This window comes from Schistocerca gregaria, chromosome 7 (assembly GCF_023897955.1).
Source record: "Schistocerca gregaria isolate iqSchGreg1 chromosome 7, iqSchGreg1.2, whole genome shotgun sequence".
In the NCBI taxonomy this organism is placed as follows: Eukaryota; Metazoa; Arthropoda; class Insecta; order Orthoptera; family Acrididae; genus Schistocerca; species Schistocerca gregaria.
Window position 1 is genome coordinate 45,046,528 of NC_064926.1, and position 13,265 is coordinate 45,059,792.

General features: G+C 38.8%; 1 protein-coding gene across 1 annotated transcript in view; it reads left to right on the forward strand.

Annotated features, from left to right (window-relative positions):
- Positions 1-13,265, forward strand: part of LOC126281798 (modular serine protease-like) — a 182,225-nt gene that overhangs the window by 84,405 nt on the left and 84,555 nt on the right. Inside the window, exon 6 of the mRNA XM_049981012.1 lies at positions 743-904. Coding sequence (XP_049836969.1) covers positions 743-904 — 162 coding nt within the window. The remainder of the gene's footprint in view (positions 1-742; positions 905-13,265) is intronic.

The window sequence follows — 13,265 nt, forward strand, 5'->3', positions numbered from 1 at the left end:
TCAGGATATAATAAAATGAGCTAAAAAAGGAGAATACAGAAAAATCACCACAACTAACAGTAATGTAATGGGATAGTGTAGAAAGGCAATAGAAGTGATAGATATACTGACCCTTGTGGTGAAATTAAATGACAACAGATATTGTAAATACAGCAGAAACTGTCTTACTTTTGATGGGGAGCTCAATTAACTTTCAGTACATTTACATCTTCTCCCATCTGAATTGAGTTCAAGAATATTAAAAACAATTATTAAATATTAGTCTAGAAAAATAATGCAGTGAGCAGTAATAGAAATAGTTACAAAATCGACCTCTGAGCTATGCAATAAGATGTATATTGATGAAAAGTCAATGTAGTCTTTCGTAGTCTTTCATTGTATAATAGCAGAAACTTGCTGCTCAACCTATGATGACATAAAGTAAATGGCCATACTAAACAGATGGGGGGGGGGGGGGGGAGTTAATTAGTCTCTTATCATGAACTGCTTTACCAGATCAGGAGAGTACTATAAAATATCGTATGCCATGCACTTCAAAGTGATTTGCTGACTGCAAATGTAGATATAAAATTATACTTCCCTTAGATTTGCATTAATATACATTCAGTGTTTGAGTATGTCCTTGTCTTTGACATTGATGCTACCAGTATAAACCTGATAGGTTAATCTTTCTCACCATACATGTAAAGACTAAAATAATAGAGAAGGTAAAATGAAATGTGTAATTATAAAAATGTTGCAGAATGTGGAAAATCAGTTCCAAAGCACCGAACGTATGTTATCAATGGAGAGCCTGTATCAGCTGTGGAATTTCCGTGGCATGTTGGAATATATATTTATGAAAATGGTAAATTTGACCAGTTGTGTGGTGGAACCATTATAAAAAGAAAATTGGTTTTAACTGGTGAGTCATTTACAACTTCAGTGTTTGTTGCACTATACATTGTTTCAATGTGTGTTTTGGTTAATGTATTCTTGATGGCATTATGTAGTATCGGCCAAGCTTCTTTAACGACAGTAACAATCTCTAATTTGTTCACTCACTCTTTACTCCTCTGAACATTGTAGGTTTGTAAATCTTGACTGTTTCTTACACCTTGCTGTTCATTTGCCTCTCATCTTGTTGTGGTGCCCCTCTCTTGATCCAGTGAACTTACCTGCCCTTACTGACATATCTTTACAAACTCCCAATCCAAGCAAACGTAGAAAGAGTACAAACAATGGCAAGAGCAAAGATAACCAGACACCATATAGTTGAAGAGCTGAGCAGAAGACGGCCACATACAGTGTCTTTAAAATACTTTGCTGCATTTTCTCACAGCTGAGCTACAAGTTCCAAATACTGTTTATGCACCACGGTTTTCTCCACCGCCGGAAAAAAAATTGCAACGCCAAGGAAAAGTTGTCCAACATAAACAAAAGTTAGTAGGTAGTTTCTACATCTGTTTGTTCACATAAGAGTGGCGCTAGCAGCACCACTGTGGGAATGTAGATCAGGTTTGCTTTAAATAAGAGTTCTAACAGTCGCGAACATTAGTTACCTTTGAGCTTCAACATCATTACTTGATTTAGTCAAGAATGCCTATAAGGCAATGAAGATGCCATTATCAACATCTTACTGCATTTGAATGAGGTCATGTAATAGGGATATGAGAAGCTGGACGTTCCTTGTGGATATTGCAGAAAGACTTGGCAAGAATGTAGCCACTGTTCATTAGGCCTACTGCTTGCAGCATTGGTCACAACAATGTACAGTCGAAAGAAAACCAGCCTCTGGACAGTCACATGGCACTACTGAAATGGAAAGGGTGTATACAACCCGAGACAACTGGGAGATCCAGGAAAAACCTGGGAATTTTTTCATCCAGGAGAAAAGCGGGAAAAACCCGGGAATTTTTTAAAAGTCCGGGAATTTTTTGTTGTTTTACTTTTCAGTTAAATTTTTGTAATTTTGACTGGTAAGAATCGATACTCTAACAAAGGATATTACTGTATCATGCTACTGCAGAATAATACTGCCACAATGAAATGGGAATAAGAGAAAATTTGAAAATAAAACATAAATTGCAAAGGAAATGTGCCATATACATCCACAAAACACACATTGGTCTATAGATTATTCATATGATTTTGAAACACATCCTTTTTGGTTTTTGAACACACTCTGTCTACATCTACATCTACATGACTACTCTGCAATTCACATTTAAGTGCTTGGCAGAGGGTTCATCGAACCACAATCATACTATCTCTCTACTATTCCACTCCCGAACAGCGAGCGGGAAAAACGAACACCTAAACCTTTCTGTTCGAGCTCTGATTTCTCTTATTTTATTTTGATGATCATTCCTACCTATGTAGGTTGGGCTCAACAAAATATTTTCGCATTCGGAAGAGAAAGTTGGTGAGTGAAATTTCGTAAAAAGGTCTCGCCGCGACGAAAAACGTCTATGCTGTAATGACTTCCATCCCAACTCGTGTATCATATCTGCCACACTCTCTCCCCTATAACGCGATAATACAAAACGAGCTGCCCTTCTTTGCACCCTCTCGATGTCCTCCGTCAATCCCACCTGGTAAGGATCCCACACCGCGCAGCAATATTCTAACAGAGGACGAACGAGTGTAGTGTAAGCTGTCTCTTTAGTGGACTTGTTGCATCTTCTAAGTGTCCTGCCAATGAAACGCAACCTTTGGCTCGCCTTCCCGACAATATTATCTATGTGGTCCTTCCAACTGAAGTTGTTTGTAATTTTAACACCCAGGTACTTAGTTGAATTGACAGCCTTGAGAATTGTACTATTTATCGAGTAATCGAATTCCAACGGATTTCTTTTGGAACTCATGTGGATCATCTCACACTTTTCGTTATTTAGCGTCAACTGCCACCTGACACACCATACAGCAATCTTTTCTAAATCGCTTTGCAGCTGATACTGGTCTTCGGATGACCTTACTAGACGGTAAATTACAGCATCATCTGCGAACAACCTAAGAGAACTGCTCAGATTGTCACCCAGGTCATTTATATAGATCAGGAACAGTAGAGGTCCCAGGACGCTTCCCTGGGGAACACCTGATATCACTTCAGTTTTACTCGATGATTTGCTGTCTATTACTACGAACTGTCAGTTGATTTCTGAATGAATCATAAGTTTATTTTGAATGCGTGCATAGTATACGTGATGTCTATTAGGGGAATCCTCATCGCATCTAGAAATAGACTTTCCTGCAGGTAAAAGGGGACCGGGCTATACGAGCTGAGGGGAGTAAAGCCGAACGAGTGAACGCCAATTGCTGTCTAATTATGTTGTTGATTGGGTTTGTGAATGATCAGCATTGTTATAATTACTAGGGAAATCCAGAGTGTCAGACTACCAGAGTGGAAATAAACTACTAACAGGAATAACAGGTATGAAAGATTACATATTATCTTCTTGGTGTATCCAAGAAAATGAAGTTTTATCAGAAAATCTTTGGCCAGATTGCTACACTAGTAAGAGCCAATTGTACAGTCCCCGTCTAGCAGCCGCTTAAGTTCTGTTCTGGAAGTAGCATGGAAAATGGTTTGTATGATCATAACAACGCGTAACTGGAGATTAATCAGGGATATGTAAACCAGTGCTTCTGACAGGATTACTGAAGTTAACCGGCGAATAAGTTTTCACAAAGGCAGGAATAGTTCCAGAATTAGTCATGACAAGATTGTTTGTTAGAATGAGGAAGGAGAAGAAATGGTGACATCACATAAATCATGGAAGAATATGGCGGTTCCAAATATATATAAAAATCTCATACTACGACTTTTTGATCTCATGCTCGAGAAACTCGAGCATATGAATGAAATGTGAAACTATTTTCTAACATAAAGCTTTTTGCTTGTAGTAGGGGCCTAATAGGCATTTAATGTCTGTCTTCATGAATTATATTCTGTCGTGTTATAAAAATGATCATTTGTGCCAAAACACTCTCATTTATTTGGTGTGTGTTACAAATTCTGCAGTATTAGAAAGGCCTGTTTTGTTTTATCTAGCAGAAAGTGACAAAATAGACGTGATCATGTCTGCCTGTGTCTGTATATGTGCAGGTGTGTGTGTGTGTGTGTGTGTGTGTGTGTGTGTGTGTGTGTGTGTGTGTGTGTGTGTGCGTGTGTGTGCGTGTGCGTGCGTGTGCGTGCACACGCGAGTGTATACCTGTCTGTTTTTCCCCCTAAGGTAAGTCTTTCCGCTCCCAGGATTGGAATGACTCTTTACCCTCTCCCTTGAAACACATATCCTTTGTCTTCCCCTCTTCTTCCCTCTTTCCTGATGAAGCAACTGTGGGTTGTGAAAGCTTGAAATTTGTGTGTGTGTTTATGTGTTTTTTATTGTGTCTGTCTACCAGCGCTTTCTCATTTGGTAAGTCACAGCATCTTTGTTTTTTAATATATAAAAGTTAAACACACTTATGTATGCAATAAGAATCCTCTCACAAAATACAAGCCATGTGTCAGTGATCACAATGTACCATGGCAGTATTGAGTCACTGCTGATGTACGGCATTATCTTTTGGGGGAACTGCAAAGGTACAAACAAAACATTTAGGCTACAGAAAAACATTGTTAGTATAATAAACCATGCTAAATACAGAGACTCCAGTAGACCAATTTTTAAAAATCTCAATATACTGCCTCTTCCTTGTTTATGTATGTATGAAATACTAAATTCCACAAAATGAAATGTTTTAAAAGATGGAAATATCTTCAAGTATAACTGTGATATCCACCCTCATGATAACAGGCAGAAGCATTATTTGCATTACAATACAGTAAGTACAAACATTTGTAACAGATGATTGTACCATACTGGTATAATGCTGAACAATCACATGCCATCCTACTTGAAATTTTGTCATTAATATTCATCATGTATTGAATAATTTTTAATTATTTATCTTTTCAAAATAACAATGTGTATGATGTTGTATAAACTGTACCAACCTGTCTTGTCCTACATTGTTTCTGAAAAACATGTACCTAAACACGATTTACAGGACCAGTAAAGAAATACAAATACAAATAGAAGATCATTATGTTCAGCGTATAGCTCTGGCACATAGTACTGCATCTGTAGCAGCAATTTCAGCAGCAGCAGCTGGCACCACAGTGACACAATGAACTGTTGCTAATCTATTACTTCAAGGACACATCAGAGCCGGATACCGTTTTGTGTGCATTCCACTGACCCCAAACCACAGCCATTTGCAAACGTCAGTGGTTTGAAGCAGGAGATCAAAGGAGGGCAAGGTGGAGGTCTGTTCAGTTTTCTGACGAAAGCTGGCTCTGCATTGGAGCCAGTGATGGCCGTGTAATGGTTAGGAGGAGGCCAGTTGAGGGCCTGCAACCAATTCATTTGCATGGTACACACACTGGATCCACACCTCGAGCTATGGTCTCGAGTGTGATTTCATGTGACTTAAGGAGCACACTTGTGGTTATCTCACACAACCTGACTGCATAATTACATGTCAGTCTGGTGATTTGACCTGTCATGCTGTCATTCATGAACAACTTTGAAAAGGGTGTTTCAGTATGATAACACTTACCCACATACTACTGTTGTACTTTAACATGCTCTTCAGTGTGTCGTCATGTGCCTTAGCCTGCTTGATTGCCAGGTCTGTCTCCAGTCGAGCACATAAGGGGCATTGGATGACAACTCCAGTGTCATCCATAAACACCATTAACCCTTTATTGACTGTCTGTGGGGTTGAGTTCCATGACTGTTGCACTTTGTCAGACATCTAGCACCTGTACAACACATTTGTGTGCTTACACTCAACATTCTAGTGGTTACACTGTTTATTACTGTACTATCATTTCACATTTGCAATGGCTTATCTTGTGCTTCCATTAATCAGTGAACCTGCAACATTAATCACTGAAATGTATTACCAATACAAATGTACTCCCAAAATTTTGTTACTCTATATTAATTATTTTGTGGTGTTACTATTTTTTCTGGCAGTTTTTTGTGATACATTCATCAGTGTTAGTTTGTGTCTTTTGAAAGCATCATATAAAGAAGTGTTTGGCTCCTTTTTGATTGCTTTGGATATACAGAACTCTATGCAGTTGACTCATACTTTCAAAAAATATTGTCTAGATATTGAACAATGATTGAATATTGAACTGCAAGGAATATTCCCTGTCAGGAGACAGGGAACATCTCAACAGCATAATCAAAATAGATAGTAGTCCAAAAGATTTATTTACAAATTGTGATACACACATGTCCACAAATCAATCATGACACAGAACAACCTGAAGTCTTGTTCCAACCAAAGATAAATCTCCCTTCACTCGCCAGCGATGCATGTTGTTATCGATATCTCCACGTAGCAATTTCCCCCCTCCCCTCATGGATTGCAGAGTGCTGGAGGCAAAACGGGTGCTAAATTTTTGTTAGAGTGCACCACGGTGCACAGGTGTGTGAGACCAACCGTGTCGTGGCTAGCTGCACTGCAGGGCACATCTGGAATGTTTCTTGGCTTCTTGTTGTATGTGGTGCTGCTGCTGTAGAATTGGTAGGGAAGTAGATGCTGCTGGAAACAGCTGACATTCTTGTACCTGAACATAGGTGGCACTTCTGAGGGTGCGGAGGGGCAATCTCTGCAGTAGAGTCCCTCTCATCATGGGGCAGCGGTGTATGCAGTGGTCATGAGAGGACCCTGAGTCACATGCCAGTGAGAACTCTATTGTTGAAAGATGAGATGATATTGAAGCCTAGTCACTGGGGAGGGAGTACATGTGGTCGAAGCATCAAATGCATGTGACCTTACATGTTGTTACTGCCAGCAGTGAGGCAGAGATAATTATGGATGAGCTCAATGGTGATGGTGTCTGTGGTGACGTTACTGAGATTAAGCCAAATGGTGATGGGATGCAATGTATTTGGGATTACTATCATGTATCAGGTAGTGATCGATAGTCTTCATCGTTGTTCGTGCAATGGTGATTGATATTTTCATTGAAATTGTGAGCTGGTTTCAAGCAGTTAATTGAAATCTGGTTGGTTGAGACTAATCAGAATGTCAATCACATTTGTGTCCTTTTAAGGATTACATTAAAGGAACCTTTGTATGGGGGCTATAATGCTGGCCTGACAGCATTGTTGTGCAGCATGACATGTTCACAATTTATGTATGAAGACCCTCCGTGTCAAGCGGCAGACAGTGGGAGAGGGTGTGTTGGCACCTGTGTATGTCTTATGAGATCTTTCACTCACCTAACTAGGACACACAGACTTGTCTGTTCCTGGTCTTGTGTGGTCAGGACGAAGTCAGCAGTGACAATTATTCACCTTACAGTATCTCGGCAAGGAATGCCTGCAAGTCTTCCTTGAAGGCTGCTCAGACGCATAGTAGTACCTGAGGAAGTGCTTCAGTCCATGATCTGGCTTAACACATAAGGGCTGCTTTGAGCATCAGATGGCATCACCCAGCTGATTCATTGCTCTCAGGGTGATACCCTGTAGTGCGGTTACACCTCATTGTGCATAGGTTACACAGCTCGGTGAAGAGTGCCTCTTTGAACGGGGAGTCTGTCTGTGGTAGTCATATCTTGTGTGCCAAACTGTGCAATCCAATCTGCACAAAGATGTGGACAGTAGACTCCACCATGATGTCTTTGAGTGGTACCACTTTGACCCAAATGAGGCTGTTTCTGTTATTGACAAAGAGATATTTGAAGCTTTCTGACACTGAGAGTGGGCTATGATATCACCATGCACATGACAGAAGCAATCTCTTGGAATTCAAATTGGGATAACTGTGATGGCATGCATTTTCAGAAATAACTATGTTGCCACAGGATGCAATCCTGTGCCCAGATGCAGCAGTACTGCTTGATTTTGGACCACATAAAGTGTTAAATTACAAGATACATTTTAGGTCTGACACTGGGGAGGGAGAGGCTGTGCAGATGCTTGTAGATTTCTTGTTGCATTGTTAGGGGTACAAACAGCTGAATCCTATTAAGGAGTATGTTGCAGAACATTGGTGTGCCAGTCTCTAGGATGGTCTGTTGTTAGATATGTAGGCCCGTAGTGTCACTACATATCAGTTCTTCAATGCTCGCATTGTTGTTTTGATTGATGCCTCGTTTTTCTTAGTCAAAGTGGAGGGAGATGGTATTTACTCATGATAAGTAGTCTGCACTGAGATTGTCTGCTGCACATAGGTGATGTATATCCATCGTGTACTAAGTGAATAAGGTCCAAGTGTCACTCATAATAGCGGTTGACATCCTTTGTTGGGTGCCATATGGTGTTAAGTGATTTATGGTCTACAAACATTATAATGTGACTGCCTTCAGTACCTTCACTGGAAGTATTTCATGACTTCATAAAAAGTGAGGAGTTCTAGATCAAAATCTAACCATTTTATTTGAAAAGGTTTAATTTTTCACAACAAGAAATTGAGGGTTTATGCCTCTCCAGTCAGTACAGTGCCAGTGGCAGTGTCACTTACATCTCTGGTGACAGCTGAGCATTTGGAATACGGTGTGCTAGTTCCATAGTATGTGCAAGGCAGTCTTCTGTGAGTTCGAATGCTTCCTTCATTTCAGTGGTTCACTGAATCTTTCTTCATCCAAGTTTGTTAGAATCTGGCAGCATGTCAGTTAGAGATGCTTGTAACACTGCTGCTTGGAGCTTGAAGCAGATGTTACTGGTAAAAGTTCAAAATTCCAAGAAAGCAGTGGCATTAGTGATGATTGTGAGGGAGTGAAGGTAGTCTTATGGTGTTGACTCTGCCTTGCATTTGTTTGATACCGACAATGCTAACTGTATGACTGAGTCAGGTAACTTGTGTTTTCTGTAAGTGTATTTGGCATCTTTGATCACCACAGTGCTACCACTAACTTATTCAAGGTGCTGGTTGTAGTTTCTGGGTGTAGTCTGGAAGATTAGGACATTGTTGTGCTGTGTTTTATCCCTCATGACATGAAAAGCTGTTAAAGAGTCCAAATGGCACGATAATTGCAGTACTCTAAATGCCGTCTTTAAGCATGGAAGTTTGTAGATAAACCATTTTAAAGTTGGTTACACTGGAAATGCCTCCCAGGAGGCTCACAACTATTTGAGTACATGCTTGGCTACCACCAGATCCCAGTCTTTGCAGCATTACTTCATTTCCGACACTGCAGCTATCCCTTTCCCTCTCTGCCTCGCCATCTGATGGTTTTCTTGGTTCATATCCTTCTTGGATCTGGTTTATGATTGGGACTCAAGTTTTCATTCCTGGCATTTTCTTCAATGTTTCATTAACATGCTGCCTGTGGCTCATGTAGATTTTTCGTTTTTTGATGTCCAACTGTTGTGGAAGGATCACATAGATTTACATTTTTCATTTTGCATGCATTTTCTGAGACCTGTTGCTCATGTCAGTAACTATTTAAATTTAAGAAAAGATTATATATTGATTGGAGGGTTCAGTACAGTGAAAAACAGTATGAACTTATTTTTATCTTTTGTTTTAATGCCAACAGTCATTACCACGGAACAGTCAGTACTGTAGTTGTTGCCTTTTGTGTTATGGCATGAAAATGGTTGATGGAAAGTGAGATTGTTGCTGAATTGTTTGCATATAATTGTTTGATGTTCCAAGTGATTCAGATGATATTACTGATAGTTGGCCTGGAAGAGAAGAAGAAGAAAATAGCACAGCTATAATCAACCAAATTGAGATAACTGTGAAAGTTTTACATGATGGAGCTTCTGACTGTGATAGATGGTTGTAGGAGGACAAGATTATTATTTTTAGAAACATTTAGAGGAATCCCAGGTGTAACAGCCCTTTTCAGTGTGAGCTTTATAAATACTGTGTAATTACTTCTGGGGAGTGAATCATTCAGTCAGATGTCAACACAATTGAAGTTGTATTAAGAACAAAACAAAACCATTTTAAAGAATCTCTCAAGTCTCCCAAATGTACAAATATCACTGCTGTTGAACTGAAAAAAATGCTGGGAATGATTATCTTGGTGGGGCAAATAAAAAAGAATTATTTGAAGGACTATTGGTCAACAGATCCTCTAATAGAGACACCAATTTTTGGCAAGCTAACGAGCAAAAATCAATTTGAGCAGATATGGGAATTGTGGCATATCGGTGAAAATTCCTTACAAAGCAGACAGAAAAACACTCTACAAAACTGAATCTGTGCTACAGTACTTCCTAGATAAACTTAAGACCATATATAAACCTGAACAGGAGCTTTCTCTTGATGAAGCAGTGATACACGGAACTCCTGAAACTATAGGCTTTTTTGCTATTTGAAGAACACCACAGCCCATTATATTTTCAAGAGCAGAAAGAAGGCCCAATTACCAGCCAATAGTGGGGTGCAGAAAATTACTTATTCTGATTGTGGTAAGTTTTATATTGGTTAATCAGGCAGAAACATGGCAAATAGGCTGGCCAAACATGAACACAGCTGGAGGATGCAGAATTAAGATGCCACAGTTGCTAAGCATGTACTGACTGAAGGCCACAACTACCAGCCACAGTCCCATGTTGTTCACTTGGTAAACAAAGGCCAAAATCTCAATCTGTTAGAAGCCCTTGAAATTAACAAACATCTAGCCCACAGTTCGAATTTAATCTTAAATGGCCAAACATGTCTTGATATTGCCCCCTCTTCACAACTTCACATAATCCTCTGTCTTCCATCACTTTCCACACTGTCTGTTCCTTCATATTCCTCTATTTTCCCGTATGTATTCATTTCTTTTTATTTTATTGTAACTGCCTATGTACTCCTTATATTTCATCATAACAATTGTTAAACATTTCTTTTAATTGGCTTCTGTATCACTTTCTGTGTTTGATACCTCTTGAAGTAGTTTTGTCAAGGTTCTATTTTTTTATTATTTCATTTTATTGGCTTTGTTAATTAATGTCAACTGGTATATAGGCACAGTTTTCGAGTTAGGGTTTGTTTTCCTGTTTCTCCCTTTATCGTTATTGTTCTACTTTTTACCTTTTAAATTTCGTTACAACCACACTGTCAGAGATGACATTTATTGTGTATTTGCACCTCGGTCTAGATAAGTAACATCTTTTCCAATGTTTTTACAAATGTTGAAACTCCTTTGGTGACAAATTAGTTTGTCTGATAACGGCCTTATACACCAAAGACAGGTTGACCATATACATTAATGCTGTAGAACAGAAGCAATATAGTGCTTCTCATTTATTACAATTTGACCTTTCTTTCCATCACTTTTATGGACATTATCATAATGCTGTTAATCAGCACTATCCCATAGAATCAGGATCCTTCACTGGTTTGAGCACAGCGATCATTCTGCCTTTCTTTAGGGATCCAATGTTGTAATGTTCAAACAAAATTTCATTATAAATACAGAGTGGACATTGTTGTCTTTCAAGAGGCAGAAATGATAGCATGTCCCTTGGGAAGTATTTTTCCCCATTGAGAAAACTCTCTATAGCTCAACAATTGAAAATGTTCAACTCTTAGGTAGCAATTTGTAATGGTGACGTATCAAGGGTTTGTAGAAGCTGTTTGCCTTCTTCCACTCATTGGACATTGTAATGTTCTTAGTAATACAGTTTCAGAGGTTTTGCAATGTGTCCTCTTATTATTTTTCAAAATCACTCTTGGTTTCTGCTTGTATTTTTTGCAGGCCGATGTAGCTCTGTTGGGTAATGTGTGTCTATTTCCTCAGTTCATCCTTATGTTTGTTGATGGCTCCCTGACACACGGCATCCACTACACAGGGCTTGTTTGTTTGTAGTTAAAAATGCTTTCTGTTGAGGAATTGCCTCTACAGAAGCCACAGTAATGTGGTGTGTTTGTTTGGATAAGTGGGAACCTGATGGACAAGTGTGTCTTATTGTGAGAGGCTCTCTTTTAAATCTGTCAACATATTTATTACTGTGAACTTTCCCGATTTCCAATCTCTGTCCAGGGTAAATCCAGCATGGTAGGGGATCAGAACACAGAGGATCTACTTTCACATCCCAGTTGAGAATCCAATTTTACATCCCATTTGGTTAGTAGTGCCACATGAGGCAGAGCAAAGCTGAGGACTATTGCTAATATTGCCTGTAACAATGGGGTTATTCTTGTCACAGATCTGTTATTCAGCAGCACTATGTTTTCACCTTGGAGGATTATCATTAATAACTCGCTATTGCAATCATTGTACTCACATCCCAGTGATGTGTGACAGGTGCTAAAATTCTGAGCCACAAGCAGTGATCAAAAAATTCCCAGCCACAGGCAGTGGTCAACTCTGAAGTCTTCCGTGTTCTGCTTCAAACTTTTCAGTAACTTCTTGTGTATAATAATTCCCAAGTGCCTAAAATGCTGTGCCCATAAGTAGCTATTGGCTAATTATAGGTACTGCAAGGAAATGATAGTCTTATGAATGTTGATGTCTTTATTTTTTATAAAAATATGTAAATGTTCATGAATGAAGCACACTGTTTTATGAACATAGGTACAAAGGAGTTGTAGGATATTGATCTCTGGAAATAAATGTTTAGTGATGGAGGAAAGAGGCACCCATCTAATTATCTTGACTAGTCTCCTGTGCAAAATAAATATCTGTCTGTGTGAGATACCCCCAAATGGAATGCCGTATGTGAGTACTGATTTTACAAATGCAAAGTAAGCATATTCTGGTGTTTTTATGTCACTGACGGTATTCAGGACATTCAGTGCATAGCACAAACTGCTAGTCTATTTACTAATATTTTTTAAATGTGTATCCCACCATAGTGCCAACCTTCTTCATCTTGAGGAATTTAGTAGTTACCTATTTGTTTATCTGGATATATTCAACTCCAGATATTCGAAAACAAAGATAAAAAATATCTTACGAGCCACTCCTCTTGCAATTTATCACAGTATTTGGACAAAGGAATGTAAATCCTACAAAAGAGAGAAACTAAAATCTGAATCTTATATAAGGAGTAGTTTTAGCAAAGAAAATTTAGATTTGTTTTGTGATAAGTTAAGTGTTAAAAGCTGGCCTTTAGACCACTGTGATTCAAGCAACAAAAATTTTGATAAATTTCTAAATTGTTTTCTGTGAAATTTTTGCCCTAAAATCATATCAAAAGAGTCAGTAATAAACACAATTTGATTACACCAGGCATAAAAATTTCAATTGCCAGGAAAAGACAGCTGCACAGCGAGATCAAAGTAAATAGAAACCCTAATTTTGTAATTTACATTACGCACTATAAGACTATATT